This window comes from Episyrphus balteatus, chromosome 3 (assembly GCF_945859705.1).
Source record: "Episyrphus balteatus chromosome 3, idEpiBalt1.1, whole genome shotgun sequence".
In the NCBI taxonomy this organism is placed as follows: domain Eukaryota; kingdom Metazoa; phylum Arthropoda; class Insecta; order Diptera; family Syrphidae; genus Episyrphus; species Episyrphus balteatus.
The window spans coordinates 100,523,389-100,544,767 of record NC_079136.1 but is presented as its reverse complement, the minus strand read 5'-3'; the positions used below and the strand labels follow the sequence as shown (position 1 = coordinate 100,544,767).

The 21,379-nt window shown below is 32.4% G+C and overlaps 1 protein-coding gene across 7 annotated transcripts in view; it reads right to left on the bottom strand.

Moving 5' to 3' along the window:
* LOC129916180 (extracellular sulfatase SULF-1 homolog) overlaps positions 1–21,379 on the bottom strand; it is a 155,118-nt gene that overhangs the window by 6,229 nt on the left and 127,510 nt on the right. For 5 of the 7 annotated variants that reach the window (XM_055996006.1, XM_055996004.1, XM_055996002.1 and 2 more), the window contains 9 exons: positions 7,618–7,944; positions 7,137–7,537; positions 6,773–7,074; positions 5,173–5,315; positions 3,780–5,101; positions 3,490–3,622; positions 1,527–1,837; positions 1,279–1,464; positions 1,030–1,090 (listed from right to left, as the gene is read on the bottom strand). In XM_055996006.1, the coding sequence (XP_055851981.1) occupies positions 1,030–1,090; positions 1,279–1,464; positions 1,527–1,837; positions 3,490–3,622; positions 3,780–5,101; positions 5,173–5,315; positions 6,773–7,074; positions 7,137–7,537; positions 7,618–7,944 (3,186 nt within the window). The remainder of the gene's footprint in view (positions 1–1,029; positions 1,091–1,278; positions 1,465–1,526; positions 1,838–3,489; positions 3,623–3,779; positions 5,102–5,172; positions 5,316–6,772; positions 7,075–7,136; positions 7,538–7,617; positions 7,945–21,379) is intronic. The other 2 variants (XM_055996007.1, XM_055996008.1) reach the window with 2 other exon arrangements.

The following is a 21,379-nucleotide window of genomic DNA, read 5'->3' as shown; positions in this document are numbered from 1 at the left end:
AAAAACTATTTGTCAAAATCGTTAGCGTCTCTGTATTTTTTTTTATATTTAAAAGAAATTTATGAGTTTTTAAAACAAAAAATTAAAAAATCATTTGTTTTGTGTTATTTGTTTGCATTTCTTGAGCAAAAAACCCACAACGTCATTTTCTGAGTGGAAATTTAGGTTCTAACTCTCCTGACAACTTTCCCTTAATATTGCCTGAATTTCTTGAAGATTTTTTTTTTAAATTCTTTGGAAAACTAAAAACTTGAAAGTAATCTTGTTATAAAGTTGAAACTCTATCAACTTTCTTTAATTCTTTTTAGAAAAGTAACTTATGGTAAAATATGTAAATACTCAAACCGCATATTATTCCCGTAAGAAACATTATAGCGTTTTCACAACAGATTCAAAACGCGGTTTGCGGCAAAAAGTTTTCGAAAACTCGTTAAGGCGGATATTTTCAGATTTGCGTTTGAAATTTCAATTATTTTGTTTGAAACCACACACACACCTCGAAATTAAAAGAAAAAAACAGTTTGAACATTCTCGGATTACCTTGCTTTTAGATTTATTGAATCAACATTAAAAAATATCTTGAAATCACGATTTGCATAATGCTTATAATACCATACTTTAATTCATTGTTAGTTTTATAAATCCTGACCTGAATCGCGACTAGCGTGCATAATATTGTTCAAGACTTTTGAGTTAAGTTTGAAAGATTTTGAGGAACAACACTTCTTTTAGATCACTTCTATTAGAATTAATTCCGACTGAATTATATGTAATTTTAGTTCTAAAAGCTTAAGATTGGGAACTTGAAAAATTAAATTAAACTACTTTTGTTCTTTATTTTTGATTTGTTAAAAGAGATTTGTTGACCTGAATTATTTATTATTATTGTTAATGACGTTTATTTTAATAATTGAGTTAAAAATATAAAAAATATTAAAACGTTAAACGAATAAAATTTATATAAAAAAATTATATTATGTACAAATAATATGTTAGGAAAACAGTTTTTAAAAGAAAATATATCCATACTTAGAGATTTTCCTTCGTTTCGCTTTTGGGCCATCAAAATCTGGATATGAAGAAGATGTCACTGAAATAGGACAAATCATTTTTTTGTAATCGACAAAACCATTTTATAGAAATTCTTCAGGGAACAATAAGGGTATGGTGGGGGAGACTTTCCAAACGTGCATATAAACAATGTGTGCGTGTACATATTTAGTTTCAAGGATTGATTTGATTTCATAGGGGGGTAAAAATACAATAAAGAAGACTTACCGAAGCCAGGTTGCTTCCGTTTTGGTACTCGGATGGAATGCTGCATCCCGGAGTCCACAGACAAGTGATGACGTTTAATAGTGCAGCCTTTGCCCCGACAACTTTTCAGTCGATTTAGAGCATCATGCATGTAAGACTTTTCTTCCATGGTTAGCGAAGATGCTTGGTTTAATGTCTCAAATGGATCTATTTAACAACAAATAAAATTTAACTTTATAACTTTGAAAAAGAATGAAAGATTTTATTACCAATTCTTAAATTATAGTAGGTTATAAGCCCGGTGGTAAATTCACAATAAAGGTAGTCATGGGTTGCATTTATTGTTCGTATACACGAATAGGTGTTGTTGTTGGCATTCATGCAGAAGCAGAAAGGACTATCGTTCCACAACGGTGCTGTTCTCCAATGGCTATTGTCATGCGAGAAACAATTCATTTTCTCTGAAAGACATTCCTTTTCCAGACGTGCTTTTTTAATACGTTTACGTTCCTTTTTTCTTTGACGTTCTTCTTTTAGTTTGCGACGTGCTTCACGAGCAAGTTCCTTTTCATCTGGGTCACTATATTATATATTAAATACAAAAATCCATTACATTTATTGTTACATTGATTTTTACTCACGAAAAAGATATACTTCAAGAATAACTATACCTTGCAGAATGCAGTAAGGAAGTACCTAATTATGTTCATTTGGGGTTTATTATACAGGGTGCCCCATAGTCAACAACGCAGGCTTAACTCTGGGGTGATATTATTCTAATAGATTCTTTTTTCTTTTTCAGTCTGTTCTCGTAATTTTAAGGTTAATATAAAAATTTTGAATTAATTCGAACAAAATTACTACAATTAAAAATTGTTCCTTTTTCAAAGATTATCCCGGATTTTATTATCTTACAAGATATTAATTACATATTTTAAAATTTTTTTATACCTAATAAAAATTGGTCATTCAGAGACCGGATAACTTCTCTATACCTATCTGAAAAATCTTAGCACACCAACATGGTTGACTCTGTCAAAGTTGTTTGCAGAGTCTGTAACTCTGTATAAATTACATCCATTTAAAGCCCTTACTCAAGCTGATTGTCTAAAAGCAGGCAGATTTCTTGCGCGAGAGGTAACCGATTTATAGGGTTCATTTTTAGAGATAACAAACATGTACAGACTTACATCGGGCCCGTTAGAAAAAGTGCAATAACACTGCAGTTTTTGAATGATTGATAATCAAAATACAAAGTGTTGCAAGTTCTATATCTAAGCTTAAATTGTATAAGGCTTTTGATTGGGATGACTTAATAGCCGAGCTGGTTTCAAGTACTAGGAGTATTGAGCCCAGGAGAATATGTATGAAAAAAATGAAATGAAAAAATGAAATGATAAGAAAAACACAAGATCTAGTTAATAGAAACTCACCAATTTAACAAATAATAAAATTAAAAAATTATTAAATGCAATTTGAAATATGTAATTTCATTTTCAGAAAATTGTTTTCTTAAGCTGAACCAAAAACCTTCCTAATCGAGTTTAAAGCTACCAACAAAGCCAAAAAACCTACCAAACTTGTTAGAATTCTACCAAAACGGCATACGTATCTACTATACCACAGTGCAATTCAATATCTCTCGTCACAACTTCTATTACTTGGATACTATTCAGTTAAAAGTGACACTTCAAAAACAAGCTTAGAATTGCACTGAAAAATTTTTGGGTTGATTATTTTTTCTAACAAGCCAGGCATGCTTCTTGTAAGCGTGTCTAGCATCTATCAAAGCAAAAATTACGAAAGATTTCAAACTAATTGGACGCAAACCCTAAGGAGAAACGTTCTCTGGCTTTCTAACATGCTAAATGCGACGGAAATATTACCTTAACTTCTCTTCAAAACGAAAAATGATTTAAAAATAATTTTTAAATTTATAAATAGATAGTGTTTAAAATAAGTTTTACTTTTTTTTTTTTTAACTATTTAAACATTTCGAACTGTACCACTGTTTACCATAAAATTCGGTAGGAGGTATTTGATTTTCTTTACTTCCAAAAAAAAAAAAAACACATCCTTTCCAAGGTACTTCAATTCCACACGATTTCTTTAAAGTCAAATAACAATAAAATAAAAAAAAAATGATATACAAAACAACACAATATACAAGAGAAAACTTTGCACACAAGTGAAAAGTTCATGGTCTAGTTAAAACAGAATTTTATAACTAACCTTTCAATTTCCGGTTCACAATAGCACTCTGCTGGTCCAGAAAATTGAAACTTTTCTTGATGGAATGGATCTGTCGTTCTGGAATTTAAACCTCCCTGGTTTTGTTGCACTCTCATGTTAGAAGTGTCGTCCTCTGTAAACAAGAATACAGACAAAAACAAAAAATGAAAATAAATTTAAAACATCAAAAGTGGAGAAAGCGTGTGTTACTTCAGTGCGGAAGTTAAAAGTGTCATGCAGTGGCAGGACCTTTTGATCCGCATATCACTTCACTTTGTCTCCTCACTTACCATTGAAGTTATTTGAGATGTCATTCGCACTTGGAGTTGATGGGACAGCACTACTGCTACTGGTGCTCGTGGTGCTAGTTGAAGACGTTGTAGAAGGACTCAGTGTGGTCACTGAAAGGACTCGTTCTTCACTATCTTTGGTTAAAGTAACCGATTCTAAAAAGGGATTGGGTGACGAAATAAATGGAGAAGCAGTTGTCGTCGAATTATGGGCAACCACTACAGTTGTTGTGGCGATTGTTGTGGATGTTGTAGTGTCCACTCCTCTCTGGCCAAAAGGTCTTCGTGCATGATAACGATGGTGACCAGTTCCGCGTCGTCGAGGATGATTGCCAAAAGGAGTACCTCCTCCTCTATGTGGTGTTTCGAAAATATCATTTCGATCTGTTGTATGTGAATTTGTGAAGAAATGCATGTCCAGCATTTGGCCATCTTGCATAGGCTTTCTGGATCTGGGGTTATGGTGAGTTCTATCAAACTTACGTTTGCCACCTTTCGCTGGACGCCGTAAAGGACGAAAGTCGCCATCAGAGGTTGAGCTTTCCATTAATTCATCTTCAAGGCCATCAGCTTCATCATAATTCACATCGTCGAATTTAATCATCCCACCAGGATTTGCAGCTGATGTTGTCATCGACTTGTTCTCTTTCAATTGCTTTTTAATGTCCTTGAGATGATTTATCTTATCCTTGAGTACTTTAATGAGCAAATCGATTTGACCGCGTGATTTGCGCCATGTCTTTTCGTCGTCATAAATCACATCGGAACAATTGACTTTGCCCGTTTCGGATTCGATGAAACATTTTGCTCCCAATTTTCCACCAGGTTTGGGTGGTGACCTGACCCCGCCACCACCGCTACCACTACCCCCACCAACGCCAGCACTACCGACACCAATCCCACGAGTCAAGTTATTTGTATTCAGTTCGTGTTCAAGAAATTTTACTTCCAGAGTTTCCAGTGTGGTTTGAATTTCTTGAATAACTTTGGTAATTGGGTCATTCGAAGTAGAGGAGGAGGATGAGGACGAGGAGGATAAAGAGGCTGTATTCTCAACATAGTTTGGTGTTTCTCGCTTGTGACGGGATTTCATCTCATTTTCACGTTTATGCTTTGTGGAGGTATTTTGTGAATCATCATGAAGATGGTATTCAATTAGCGATAAAGCATTTGATATGTCAAGCAGTTTCTCAATTTCATTGGGAAAATGGTTGAGGTAAATCTCATTTAGAGAAGAATTTTCCTCCATAGAATGCGGTTGAGATAGTGATTCTTCTTTAAAAGCATCACGTTTATGACGACGTGCTAAGAAGGCTTGATTTCTGAGGATTGAATAAGAGGAATTTATATGAGAAATTTTGTTGCTAAACTGTTAAATAGATACAAAACATACCTTTTTCGCAGACGAGTCCCAAAGTAATCGCGATTTGTTTTGATTTTTGTATAAACAACTCCGTCAGGTGTAAAACAAGCACAATTGCGTTTGGATTGCTTGGGCATTTTATTCAATTCGGCTAAATGGTGTTGCAGCTGTAACTAGAAGAAAATTTGTCATTTGTGAGTTTAAAAGTTTGAAAGCTTTAGAAAAGAACTTAAGGTTGTTCAAAAATAGGTAAAGTATTATGAAGTACGCTGGCTGTTACCAGCCTTAGTAAACCGTTGATAAGCCCATAAATTCAAAACGTTTTGAATGAACAATCAGTGTTTCTCTTTCTGCTGTGTATAGTCTTTTGAGCTGATGCATTAAAATGGATGAGCCATGAAATGTTTGGCATTTTTCTTCTTTATGTGACCACTTTTTTTTGAAAATAAAAATACAACTTGTGTGTGTTTTTTTTTAATTACTTAAGCACTATTTAAACTGATTTTGATCACAAAACGATGTATGCATCGGAAAAATAAATAAATTGGAAATCCTTAGAGCCTTTAACTTTGAAAGTACATCGTGCGATTTTTTGAGAAAAGGCAGGTTTTTCATTTTTGGACTGGCCTATAATGCATTTATATTTTATGTATTCATATTTAGACTTGTAATATTTTTTGCGAAAGTGGAACATTCGTAAAAGCATTCAAATACGAAAAAAATATTTCAACAATAGCTGTAATAATAGAACAAGCAAAACATTTCTTTAAATACAACTTTTTTAAGACAATTTTAAGTGGTCTAAAAGAAAAAATGTCCAGGAAAAAAAATACAATGGGATAATATCAGATCTACTTCAAAGCTACCTAAGTTACCTGTAATTCAAAACCGTACCTTTGGTATATTTAACCTTGACACCTAGGTTGGTTTTGGTTATTCGGCTGACAATTGATCGAGCAACCATCAGGCTCTGATTGATTTCGAAGGGCTTTAGTTGGAAAAAATCGAGCGATATTTCTAGATCATAAACATTTTTCGTATTGCTTTAGAGTCTTATTGTTTCTTTAAGACTCCAGAGCTATCTTTCCAAGTTGACAAGAGTACTGATTATATCAAGTAACCCTTGGATACAAATTGACTTGAGAGATATAGGAACTCTAGAAAGATGAATTGTTTTTTTTTTTTTTTTTTTAATAATAACGAAACCAAACATTTCACGATATCTGGCGATTATCTCTCGTTGAGAAGGCATAATATATTTTTTTCCATTAAAAAACAAATTATTTTAAAAATTACTTTTGTTCTTCTTTTTTCGTCTCTACTTGACTATCTAACATTATCCTCTTTCTGAGGCCAAATTGATTTGTCTGTCGAGAATGATAGGCCTAACTAGCAAAACGGAAAAAAAAGTTACACATACGCCACAGTGACCAACTGCGTACAGAGGGTTTGGTGTATTTTTGACAATATTCTTTTGTTAATTAAAAATGAGGTCTCCAAGAAAAGCAAGTACCTACAGCTTAGTTTTTCAATATGTTAACAAATATTATAACTTTAAGCCGGCTAGGCAAAAAAAATTTATTTGTGATTGTTTTTATTTTATATTTTGAAATACCAATTAAAAACTCACATGAAATTTGCACTTGTGCTTTCTCCAACGGCCCGCTTCGTTTACACATTTCCACTTCTGACCGGGGCGACAATTCTGCAGTAACGCTGGATCTGAGCATTCTGAATTCAATCGCATCATCTTTGTCATATACGGCGCCAGTGGCAAATGGTTATCAAATTGATCCTGCTGTGTTGCTCCATCTACATTACCCCCATAGTCACTCAACCCTGTCGAGCTTTCCAGGTCTCTCTCATCATCCACGTCGGCATCGAAGTCGTCTTCTTCCTCATCATCATCGTCATCAATGAACTTATTGTCGTCTAATTGCAAGCATTGTAAAGATAAAATAATTGCCACCCTGAGAACACAATAATCAACTCACCATCGATATCATCGAAATCATCATGTTCCTCATGTGATTCTAAGTTAACATTTTCATCATTGCGACGACCATCAACACTAGAATTCCTCGTCTCATCCCCCACCTTACTGATTGTTGTTGTTAGATTCTTTGGTATGTCTTCAACCAAGGTGCTATTCACTAACTTCATATCAAGTCGTTCGGCCTGTAGTCTCGCCTTAGACTCGGCTATTTGTTCTGGAGTTTCCCGCCGACCGGAACTCTCAATTAGGAATGTATCCGGCCATAGGTCACGTATGCTTCGATGTCTGCTAAGGAGCAATGGCAAAATACTACGACCGTCCATGTGCGGGGGTGTGGGAACACCGCCCATGTCGAGGAATGTTGGTGCCAAGTCAATATTTAACACTACTTCATCGACTCTAAATTAAATGTGCACAGCAGAAGCAGCACAGGGTTATGGATCAATAGAAACTTGGACGTAAACAATTAGGATACTTACACAATTGACGGCTGAATGCCTGGTCCACGTATTAGAAATGGAACTCGTACATCAAATTCAAAAGGGAAACTTTTACCCTTAATCAATCCGAACTGTCCCAAATGATAGCCATGGTCTGAGGTGTAGATGATGTACGTGTTATCGAGTTCACCGAGTGCTTTAAGTTCGTTATAAACTCGTTCCACAGCAACGTCAACACTTTGCAGGGTTTGCAGTCTTTTAGTCATGAGAATGTTGGTGAAACGTTTGTGTACAGGTTCCATGGGTTGGGTTACTCGTAGGATCCATTGTTTGTCTGGATTCGGTGCATGGTCGTATGATGGGGTGCTAAAAGTTAATAGAAGGATAAAAACTTATGAGATTTGAGGTAAAATGCCGTTCTTTCCAATATGAATAAGTTTATGAATAGATAGATAAAATTATGTAAAATATGGAAGAAGTGAGAGACAAAATTAAAGATCTTTTAGTGTTTACCAATTTGAGTGCACAAAATTGGAAACTACTACACAGCTTCAAAATTCTACATGTGGATTTATTTGATAAATTAGAGGAGACCTAAAACATCCTGCTAAGTAAGAAGCACTTATTTGTGAAAATGATACTTTTGAGGATTTTTCAATTTTTCGCAAGAGACAGTTATTCTGAAAAAAATTCATAAGAGGTCGAGGCTGTAAATGAATCCTAAATATCTGGAGGGATGGTCCACTTTTTAAAATTAGCATTAAAAATTTTATTATCATCAAAATTATTTTTTTAATAAATAAGAAATAAAACATACCTATTTGCAAATTTAAATTTTCTGCAGCGAGAAAAATCTACAAAGCAGTGCTTAACTGGATGAATATAGATTTAGTTCGTTTTGATATACTTCCCGAGTAAACATTTGGAAATTTAGTTCCAATTAATTGTATTTCTCCAAAGCAATAATATATAATTCAATCAATCCCTTTTTATGGATTAACGCTCTGTCAAACGAATTGCTCTTTGCATATAATTAGTTTAAATGGTTAGTTAAATTGAAAGGAGCTCATCAAACTATTTGATGCATTGACAAATTACATTAAAAAAGGCTTTGATTTATCTCATTCGTTGTCAAGTTAATTTGAATTTCAATAAAATTTAATTAAACTTCGTTGATATTTACTTAATTCGATTGACTGGCACATGACAAATGAATAGGTAATTGTAAAATTAATGCATAGATTTATCTAGTTACATGAATGTCATTGAAATTGAAAATAAAAGAGGTAACTTTAATATCGTCACATTTATTGGAAGATTTAGGTACCTGATTTTTTTGCATTATGAATTGGTATATTCTTTGATTTTGAAAAAGATTAATGAAAAAAAAAAAACAAGTTCAAAACTTTTGACAGTAACAATATTACATTTAAAGCATGATAATTTAATTACGTCTTTTTAAGAACTTTAAACAAAATAATTTGGGAACTTTGATGCCCTTTATCTTCTCCAGTCGAAACTAAAAAGCTTCAAACTCAAATATTCAAAATAATAATAGAATAATTTTTTGTGGATGGAGCCTTTACCTCAGTTGAACTGAAACGAAATTTTCAGAGATCTTAACCGAAAGGGGCTTATATTTGCATAGGACGAGTTGCATTTTGCAATTTATGTAAGTAGCCTATTATTTTATTATTTATTTACTATTTAGCTTAGTTGTAGACTTTTTTTTAAATCGAATATAAAGGCCCTCGTTCGTAATCGACCAGATCCCTCACTAATTAAGAACTCTCATAGGAGAGAAAAGTTCTCCATTTGGCTACAGCCTCGTATAAATTTGCAAAGTCGACGTGATTTTTTGCTTTTGCTTTTCGATTGTTCTATAATATAGCAAATCTCCCCTTCAAATAACTTCGTACTTATGAGCTAACAGGAAAATGTTGTTTTGAGAGAAATCATCAATTAGTCTTCACAATTATGAATTCTATACAATTTCATTTTCAAAACTTTACTACTCAATATGTTTAAACGGATATACTATTTGAACCCCCAGCCCCAATCTCTCAAAACTTTTCAAACATAATCCAAAATGACTTTTCATTTATTTCATAGAAATGATTTTCATTATATAATTGAAATGAAACCCTTGAAGTTAAAATAATTTCAGTTGGCTAATTGATCCTCTTAAAACTGCCAAATCATCAGGAGCTAGAAACATTGAATGTACACTTCATAATGTAACCTTCTTTTAAAATCCACTCAGCCTGTATGAATATTCAATAGAAATTGAATTTATTTGTACAATTGAGTTTCCTCTTTTATGAAAAGGAAGTACCTACAATACAAGCATTCACAGTCCCTTTCGGCTATGCTTCATATACATACACAAACATACATATTCAATAAAATATTTATCCTCCCTAAACCTCAATCAAACATAAAAACCCTTTTATAAGCTCTGTTTTTTTTTTTCTGTTTGGTTTCAATGTTTCAAGTCGAAAAGTTTCCTGTTTTTCTCTCGAAAAAATAGAAACATTAATAAAGTTATGCCTTTTCATAGGTACACTTATCGCTATGCTAACAATAGATCATTATCATTATTATCGAGGTAACTTTTTCAAAGTTTTCCTACAAAAATAAATTAATAAGAACGAATGGAGCAAACATAAGGTAAAAGTATAAATTGGTTGCTTCTATTTACCTACTCTTATGATAAAAAGAGGGAATTAGCTTGAGGGCCAGATATGGTGAAAATGAACAATTTGTTTGTTTTTCGTCTAAATAGTTATTTAAGAACAATTAAAATGAAATCTTTAGAAAATTATTATTATTTTCTATTGAATTTGTAGGGTTTTATCGTCACGGGTGGAACATTTTATTATTCCATGAAGTTTATGTCTATTTAATAGACAGTATGTTTTTTAACTTGCGACGGACGGGTGGGATAAATAATGAAAGTATTTTCAAGTCATCTTAAAAAATCTTTTCTGGAAAAGTTCTTCGTTAGTGTCCCATCTGTAATATAAGTTGTCAAATTGTGTCATTTTTATGTTAATTCGCTTAATTATTATGAAAACTACGAACCTTTTGTATAAGAAACTGAAATATTAAAAATTAAACGTAGAAATAAAATTCCAAAATTATATGTATAAGAATTTATCCTACTTCAAATTTAATTTTTTTTGTACCACTCGTGACGGCATAAAAGACCCTGTCAATTTTATATACAGATTCTACTGTTATAAAAATCTATCTTAATTATATTGAAAGAAAAATAACGATTTAATGCAGCATCTGTGGAGTCTTTCAGAAAAAGAGCAGTAACAAACTATTGATTTCTTTAAAAACTGATCAACGCTTACAAATTTGCAAAATCGTTCACATATTCGTACATCTTCAAAATATAAAATAGCAGTTAATTTTAACACAAGGTGAAAAATTTAAAGAAAATACTTAGATAAACCCATTTTGGCTCCAGATTTTTTTTCATAAAAGGAATAACAAAATTGCAGATATCCACTTTTTCATCTTAATTATCCTCACTTATATTACCTATATATAATCAAAAAGCTATCATGGTTAGACCATGTATAAATCGTAGGTTAAAAGAGAAATGCAATTCAATTACCCTCATAACCCGAAGGATTGTTTGATAGTAGGTATTATTTGTTCTACTAATGTAGTTATTTGATACCTACCAAAAGAAAGAAACTTTATTTAAAAGTAGCATTTCAGTTTAACTTTAAGCGGTTCAGAAGTGCGGTAGAGAATGTTAAGGTAGAATTGAATTGCAAAATGCTAACATAACTATAGTAACGCCTGTTCGTTGCGCGACTCTTTTGCTAATTATGTGGACAAACTATTTGAAAACACACATCACAAGTTTTACTGGCTCCTTAATAGGTTTAAGCAGATAAGTCGTGAGCAATACACACACAACATATAACACCACATTCGTGGAAGTTGTGACATTTTCCGGTTGAAATGTTTCACTTGAACACGGTAATTTGAGAATTAAACGAAAGGTTTTAGGCTTTCTTTGATGGGCGCTTAGGTGTGGAGTGATATAGATTTTATTAATTAACATTACAATAGAAGTTCACTGACGTATACCATACATACATTAAATTATATTTGTTTTATAAATATTGATGGTAATCGATAAGTTTTTGTTTAAACTGTTTATTTAATAAATTAAATAAATCATAAAAATAAGTATGGCTTTAAGCTTGCCTTTTATATAGCCTAAGAGCTCAGAGCACAGGTACCTATAATACAAATAAAAGTACGTAGTTTTATAGCTACTGGCTTCGCCAAAGAGTCGAAATTTAGCCCTTAATCGCTTAAAAATGCGTTAAAAAATTTACAAAGTACTTTTGGAATGAAAACTATACAGAGAGAATTCAACAAACCTTGAGAGTATAGCCAAAAATGGGTACCTACAAAGTTTAACAGGTTTATGGACCTTATAACAGAGAATTCAAAAGTCTGGTATCTTAGATTCCCGAGTTCTTATTGTTTTTTGGTGAGTAAAAAATGCTAGTCTTTCAATTAATTTAGGAAGGCTAAAATAACTTTAATTCACATTCTCAATGTAGGAACAGATGCTCAGTCAGTTTGGTTTAAAGTTACAAAAACATACCTTCAAATGGTTTTTGACCTTAAGCGACAAAGAATTCTAAGAAATACATTTTTGAAATACAAAGATGAAACTTAATAAATAAAAAATACACACCATAATAAAAAACAGTACAGAAACTAGGATGGAAAAACTTAATAGATATTTTTTTTTTAAGTGTAAGAGCAATTAAGTGCAATTATTATTTAATAAAATAATAATTACATAGAACTTCGTTACCCGTTTTGCTTCTCATCATCTTAAGTATTTTCCACAAAAGCGTGTACATATCAACTGAGGGTCAAAATAGCCCTAGAATATCTAATGCCAAAGAAGTTGGTCATTTAAATTAATATTCAAAACCAGCTCTATAAGCATGCGATTTATTCAAAACCGTTTAAGTCCTGTCTGAGGCAATAATTCTTGCATAGCTTGTTTTGGAATTCACACTTGCGTCAATCAAATTAGGTTAAATAAGATATTAGCCATTCTATTTTCATCGTCTTGATGATCATGAAGTTAATAATTGAGACCACAAATTTCAATAAACTCGCCGCATTGATAGTCATTGAGCTATAGCCGGATATTTTTGTAAAGCTGATTTGAATAGTCCTAAAGTCAATGCGTCTCAAAGTGGAAAGGCGTTTTAGGAATATAAAAAGTAGATACTTAAGCGTTTTTGTTTTCTTTGTGCACTTTGTGCAAATGCAGAAAAAAATTTAATTCATTTATGGATTTAATGGATTTAATTGTATGGCGTCGCATACAGAACACGTTTGATGATCACTAAAGTGCAATGAGAAGAGAGAAAGAGTTTTTTATGCAAAATATTTAGCAATGCAAATGTGGGTGGGACCGAAACCGTCAGTGGTAGGTCAAGCAAAATAGGAAAAAATACCCGAGAATGGAATGGATTTGAAAGCATTGTCTAGTCAGATATAATATGTTTTTTAATAATAATAATTGAAAGGTAAATCAACTAACACCAAAACTTATAGCAGTAAGGTAAATATTTTTCTAAAAGACAGTTGATTCAAAGTTTTGATAATAGAAAAATTAAGTTTGATTTTTTTTCCAACGTACACCCTAATCCGCACTTAATTTTGAAAAGAATGTATTCCATATATTTCAATAACATTTAATGGTTCAAAAAACTCCTTTGAACTCGGCGCAGGGACATAGGTCCCCGGGACATAAGTCCCGAATTTTTTTTTCGGGACTAATGTCCCACTTTACTGGGTCATAAGTCCCGAACAGAATTCGGGAATCATGTCCCACCTTACTGAGACATTAGTCCCAAAAAAAATTTTCGGGACTCATGTCCCACGTATATTTTTTTTTGCATAAATATATCTATAGAGACTACTTTAAGAGACCACAGCTGACCATAGAACCGATATTGTTCCCTCGATTTTTTTGTCCGTAGTACCAACTCCAAAGTAAAGTACGGTTGCAAGCTGTTGAAAAACAAAAGCAAAGTTTGCAAATTTATTGGTTCGTCGAAATACCATCGTGTCAAAATATAAACAAATGTATAAAGTGAAAGTTTAATAATTGAAATTTGTGATAACCGATATGAGTTCTTACCAGGGTGAAGCGGAAAAAAATTTTGCCCACGGGAGAATCCATTTTGAGGTGTGGAAATAAAAATTCGCGCGAAATTTTATTTCCACACCTCAAAATGAATTCTCCCGTGGGCAAAATTTTTTTCCGCTTCGCGTTTGGATTGTACAAATTAAAGAGATTCGCATGTGAGAAATTTTTTTCCGCTTCGCGTTTACCGGGTTTTAACACAAGCATCTCTTTGGAACAAAAATAAGACAAACTTTAAATAAAATTTATTCTTTGAAAATTTGGAGTGATATAAGAATTATATTGAAATTATTTCGCTTTAATAAACCGAAACTAGGCACAGTTGTTTTTTTTCTAAAAATAAATTGACGTGAAAGAGAATTAAAGCCAAATGTTGAAAATTGGCTTTATTTCTCTTTTGAAAATTAAAAATATGCCAATTTTTGTAAGGCTGCCTTATTTCACCTGGGCGTATTTCATTGCACCAAAAAATAATCTTTTTTATTACTTAGTACCTAGGTATATGAACATTAGAGTGACCGCAACTCCCATAGAAAAAAATTTTTGTCAAATTTTTTTCGGGGGAACCCCATAAAATGTTCCGCCTTTGCAGATTTTTAGATAGCCAAAATTTCAGCTCGATTGGATAACTCTAAATGGTGCCGACACTCGCTCAAAGTATCAAAACTCTCTGTTTTTTCACTGTTTTTCGAAGAAAATTAGCTCTAGCTCCCAAACAAATCGGGTTATTTTCACTTTTTATATATTAAATTAAAGGTAGTGTTGTTACACATAATTCAAATGCTAAATTTGTTTAGTTTTACTAAAAACGAAAAATATTGTCATCAATTTAAATTTTCAGTACTTACCTCAAAAAGAGCTGAAGTACAAACTCGATTTAAAATTAAATTTTTTTTTAACTGTTTTATTCTGCGGATTGGGATAGAATGGATGTTTCTCTATCTCTGGGCCCTCGGGTAGCAAAAGTATGAGGTATAGTCGTGGGGTGAAAGAGCTTTTAACAATGCAACTTTCTATGTTATTGGATCGATGTAAGGCATCTGATAGAAATGCTTCTCGCATAATTATAGCTACAATAGAAGCACTAGGGCAAAATCTAATTGACTTTGTAGTTTCAAAATCAAACTTACATTCAACAAGAAAAAACTTTTGCTTGGTTTAATGCCCCAAGAGCTTATCTGGCTCCTAAACAAGATCTTGATCTTTTGCATAATTGCATTGAATACCGCAAGATAGACAAAGATATTTCAGAGAAGGCTCTTGCTAAATTCTCAAACCATTTATGGTATTTGAGTTCAGAGCTGGCAGGTCTGGCGTTCTTTGACCTAACTTTACGAGATGGCGAAAAATTAGAAACGGCCAACATAATTTTGAAAACCAGTGAAACGTAAACCAACAGAATAGTAAATCCAAAGCTACAGACACATGAAGATGAACAATTTGTCACAGCAGGGTTAAAAAATATTGTGAACAAAAAAACATTGAACTTTTTCAGCCGATTGAAAATAGACACAAGTTTTCTCAAAGAACCTCCAAATCTTTGGCCCGAAAACCCGCATTCTAAAGAAGGCTTTAAAAAAGTGCAATAACTTAAAGTCGTAAATGACATGACAGAAAGAGGAGTCAAATTAATAACCGATTTTAATAACCTTTTTAAGTAAAGATGAGGAACAAAAACAATATGTACTTCAAGTAGTCAGTGAGGGCCGAAAATTGTATCCTGATGCTTCCAAAACTACTTTGTAAATCTCTTGATTAAATTTTTTTAGTATTTACTTCAATAATTATGTATAAGAAATGTAACACGATGTTATTTTTTTTTGTTTTTTAGGCCTATGTGAATTGCGTAAAAAAGTTAACATAGTGTAAAATTTTTGACACTATTGAGGTGAATAAAAAAATTTCAGCTGTTAAAAATTTATTGGGCTCTGGGACCTGGTTAAATTTGAGTTAAATTTTTTTTGCAGATGGTTTTGTTTTGTATTTTTTTTATTAAAAAGGAGTTTCATAGCAGAAAAGAAGCAGAGAAAAATATTAAACAATAAGCCATACAGCTGAAATTTTTTTGTTCACCTCAATAGTGTCAAAAATTTTACACGGTGTTAACTATTTAACGCAATTCACACACAGCCTTAGAATTCTGTTAAATGTTTCGTTTTTTTAAATAAAACAGTTTAAAAAAAAGTTTCATTTTAAATCGAGTTTGCACTTCAGCTCTTTTTGAGGTAAGTACTGAAAATTTAAATTGATGACAAAATTTTTCTGTTTTAGTAAAACTAAACAAATTTAGCATCTGAATTATGTTTAGCAACACTACCCTTAATTTAATATATAAAAAGTGAAAATAACCCGATCTCTTTGGGAGCTAGAGCTAATTTTCTTCGAAAAACAGTGAAAAAACAGAGATTTTTGATACTTTGGACGAGTGTCGGCACCATTTAAAGTTATCAAATCGAGCTGAACATTTTATGGGGTTCCCCCGACCAAATTTCGAAAATCGATTTCTTGCGGTCACTCTAATGAACATTTATAGTAAAAATATGGAATATAAAATAGTTTTGTTTTTATTCTTGACTTATGTCCCTTTCTCGACAAAAAAATTTGGGACTTCTGTCTCAGTAAGGTGGGACATAATTCCCGAATTCGATTCGGGACTTATGACCCAGTAAAGTGGGACATTAGGCCCGAAAAAAAAATTCGGGACTTGTGTCCCGGGGACTTATGTCCCTGCGCCTTTGAACTCAAGGAATTTGTATTATTTAAACCTATTTAAGATTAATATAATTTAAGCTTACAACAAAAATAGACCAACAGAAAACTCTTTACTTAACAAGTATACCTTTCAACATCGAAATACATCTGATATCATGAACTTAAACCCCAACAAAAGCTATCACAGATAAACTTATTTTATGTAGGGACACTCAAACCAATTACTCTACTTGAATCACATAAAAATTTTGAAAATATCTCCTGGCAAGGACAATGAATATCCTTGTCACTAAAATCGACGAAAAAAAAATTCTCTTAATGTTGGTGATAAACGCAGGTTATTTTGTATAAATACGATTCCAAAAATAAACGACACTAAAAAACAAACAACATTGTTTTGACAACCAAATCGGGTAGTTAATCATCGCAGGAAAGGGAAACACTCATATTGCAGGTTAAACAAGCACACAAGTTCTCTTGAGACCATTTTGATTGCGTGTATTTTGTATGCAGGTCGGGACTTTGGTTTTCAAGACTTTTTTAGGAAAACAAAATTTTTGTTTTATTTATGATATAACGATAAATTGATCTCAAAAACATATTTTTTTGGTTAATTGCCATTTTCGACAGTATTTTTCTAAAATATCAGCAAAGTTTTTATACAACTGGCAGGTTTTTGGAAATGTTAAAAAAAAAACTTTTCTGTCATTTATTTTCTTTTTTTTCCTTTTCGAATACCAACGCCAATCGGGAGGGAAAAGCCTTGCACATCATAAAATTTCTGATCGATCTATCAGCCTCTGTTTGTGAAGCTTTTTAATTCTTCATCAAAACCTATCCTATCCGTAAAACGCACTAAACAAATCGAGCCACCTTAATCCGGCACTGTTCACATTTAGAGAGGGTTTAAAGTTCAGAAGTTGATGTTCCGCAAACAGAGCTCCATTGAGATCGATTTATCCACAAATGAATTGAAAATAAAATCTACTATTTCAGTCCAATGCCACATATCCGGCTGATACGAGGTTTCAAATATATGTATTTTTATATTATTCGTTTTGCGAGAGAGAGCGAGTATTGAACAAATATAGAAAGTTTTTCCTATTTAACTTGGTGGTGGGAAAAAGTCTTTAAAGTTGTATGAAAATATACGATTTAATGAACTCAATATTCAATATTTATGTGGGTCACGTTCAATAGATGGAACATGTAGTGAAGGCAAATATAATATAAAATTATGCATACACAAACAAGCTTTATAGTTTTGTATAATGTACAGATTTTATGTGCAAATATTGATTAACTTAATTTAGAAATAAACATCACAAATAAATAAGCATCCTTAATAATTGTATGCATATTTATCAATTTTTTTTTTCAAAAATTAAACCCGTTGTGCAGTGTAAAATAAATATATTTAATTTATTTATCATTTCATATCAGCCTTCTTTAAAAAGCTGGTTTTTGAAAAAAAAAAATTTAAATTGATAAATCAAACAACTATTAATACAGATTTTGGAATAAACGATATAAAGTTGTAAAATATTTCTGATATTCTTTCTAAGCTCTCTTCCGAACTTCAATACCTGAAGAGTCACCAGGCCGTCAAACCAGGACCATAATCATTCAGGGAAATTAATAGCTTTATGGGAACAGGCCGCCTGTCCCAAGACTATTTTGAGGACTATTTTCTATCTAAACTAAAAGCAGATCTTCGCTTCAGGGAATGCTAGGCTCAACCAGGTATTGCATCAACAACAAAGAGGTTTAAGATTCCTGAGAAAATCCAGGACACTAGAATCTAGAAAACCAAAAACCATTCCAGTTCACTGACAAAAAAATATTCCTAGGCCCAAATGATCCCGACCCTCGATTCCTAGTATCCAAGGATCTAGTCGATGATGACTTGATAAATACCTTTTTTGAAATTATAAAAGTTTTAATCTTGAGTTATAGTAGAATATTATAATAGAATATGACAGCGCATCTTTTTTGAAATCTCAATGCACTTTAACTGTCCTTTGCATAAAGGTAAAAAAAAGCGTTTTGTAACAGCCCGTATAATCACGTTCGGTGCATTACAAAAAAATTGCGATACTTTTGAGTTCTTTATAGGTAGGTACCCAAGTAACAATTTAGCTTTCATAAGGGTCAATGCAAGCTATTTTTTGACTTGTTTAAGAAGAAGGACAAGTCTTATGCAAATCATTTTGGCGCACATTACCGAATTTCCCCAAGACCTTCCTCCATAGGCAATCCACAAGCTAATAGCTTGTGACGAACAGCGTAAAACGACCTTATGCAGGCCTTTTTACAAAACAATGAAACATTTTAGGGAAACTATAGCTTCGCTAAGGAAACTATCATTTGCATTGGATGTTATAATAAGGCCTTATGGAGGTTGTTATAAGATGTTGAATTTATGAATTAAAAAAAAAATTTAATTGATTTTTTTTTCTTTTAATTTTTTCTATTTTTTTTTTTTTTTCTTCTTTTTTGGCCATGTCAATGCTTTTCCTGTCATTCTGAAATGGGAAGAATTTTATTTTAATTGAAAAAGAACACATTTTTTTTTTTATTTCACAAATGGCCCCGCCAGGAATCGATCCCACGTACCTCTGCATACCAAGCCAGCACCTTACCAGTAGACCATACTCGAATATTAAAGATGAGTGGCAAAAAGGGAGCTAATTGAAACCTCACATAAAAATGCAATGTTTTTTTCTAAAGTGTTACAAACATTGCATATCTGCAGGATAAAAGATTTGCATACTTATTGGTGAAAATAATTGCATACTTGAAAGATGAAAACATTGCATACTTACAAGAACCTCTTGGAACAGGTCTTATGAAAGCCTTCTGTCACTTGCAAATAGAAGGCTTCTTTAAAACGGTTCAAACAGGTGTTATGAAGGTCTCCTTTAACTTATATTTACAAGGCTTCTTCTAAACACTTCCAGATAGCATTAAAGAGACCTCTTTTGTTTCCAAAATGGATGATTTGCGTAAGTAAGCCTTAAACTAAACTTATACAAACTATAGCTTGCCGAATCGAAGAAAATGGACCTTATGCAAGTAAAATTGTTACTTGGGTACATCATTCAAATTTTGTTTATGCCTCCAAACCAAACTACAAACGAGGCGGTGCCGTACTTTTTTTTTTTTTGAAATCGGCGTATTTTTTAAAAATTTTGGTAGCGTGCTTAAACTTTTAAAGGTCAATTTTGTAGGCGTTTCTGACCTTTTTCTTTATTCTTTTGTTACGATAAATAAAAAAACTAAAAACTGGGTCTAAAAAATAACCCTTAAAAGAAAGGACATTTATTTTTTCAACGTTGTTTCAGATTCCTGTTTTTTTCTTTTTGGCTCTGTTAATATCATCTTCTAAATATACATATTGTGTTTGAGGATAAAAAATAAGAATCCTTTTAACCACCACAGCTTGCCTAAAATACCAAAACAAAGTTTCAAAGAAAACGTCCTTAGCAATGGTGTCACATTTGTTTTCAATACGGTTACACTCTCCTTGCCTGTCATTGGTAAAGTACACTCATTCGAATGACAACACTCTTACTCCAGCATAGGTACTGTTCCAAAAAAAAAGGAAACGTGTCATGTAGTATTTAAACGATTTTCGAGAAAAGGATTAAGAGGGAGCAAAAAAGTAAAACTTTTTTGTTGCTTGCCATTAATGCAAAGGAAGATAAGAAATTTGCATAAAGTGAAATCTATATTTAAAGGGTGTTTCATATCAAATATAAATATTAGTTGACTATTTAAAATTTTCTTATTTATTGTTATCTAAATGATTAAACAAAAAAATGAAACTTCTTAATTCATATGGGATTTTATTATTATTTATTAGTTTAATTAATCTTTATTATTTTATTTTATTATAAGTTCATTTTAATATCTTTATTTGGTCTGTTCAGTTCTACTTAAAGCATTCTTAAATACTTTTTTATTTGGTAAATTTTTGTTTTGTTACTCCTTTAATGCTATTAACAGCTTCTTAAAAAGTTATATTCATTCCAACATTTGTCTGCCTTAATAGTTATTAGGATGGACCGTCACACCCGAGGTTCAAATCTAGCCCATATCTCCTTGATATATATGAAATTAGACTGGACAGTGAAGCATTGGACCGGCAAGCGAACTTACGTTCTAGTCCTGGAAGCGTATTGTAACAAACAATCGCGTAATTTAAATCCTTGATCTAAGCAAAGCTTTTGAAATCAAAGAAACAACAGTCTACAAATTCTCTTTAGGGGATTGCAAAAACTTGTTTTGCAACATCACCCTGTATCAACACACCTCGTTAAAGGTGATGGGTGTTATAGGTCATGCCAAGCAGAGCAGCAAAGAGAACGAATATGTCTGTGAAGGAGCGATTTCATGTTTTATAGTTCACCAAACCCTTTTTGTAATATTGTTGCGGTTAACAAGCAGCAAATGTGTCGAGGATATGCAACATTTGTTGTTGTGGTCTAAAGGTGAATATATACGTATAAATAAAATGTTTCAGATAACTCTCTTAAGTGACATAAATTATAGCATATAATAACCATTTAGATGTCTGGCAAAGTTTCAAAGTGTATATTGCAGGACGATGATAATAACAACGGACTGTAATAGCTTGCTGTTGCATTATATACATTTTGCATCGCAACAAATTCATGAAGAACATTTGTATCCATTATCGAACAAATTAATATAAATGACCCCCCGCATAGGTACACTTAAATTGGTAATCAGATGATATTAATAGTGCCACACACAAATAGAATATAAACAAGAAATTCTATTTATAGTCGGTTTAAAGGTGGGTTAACCTTGCTCTGAGACCTTTTCAAAGGTCATCCGATTATGGTAAACTAA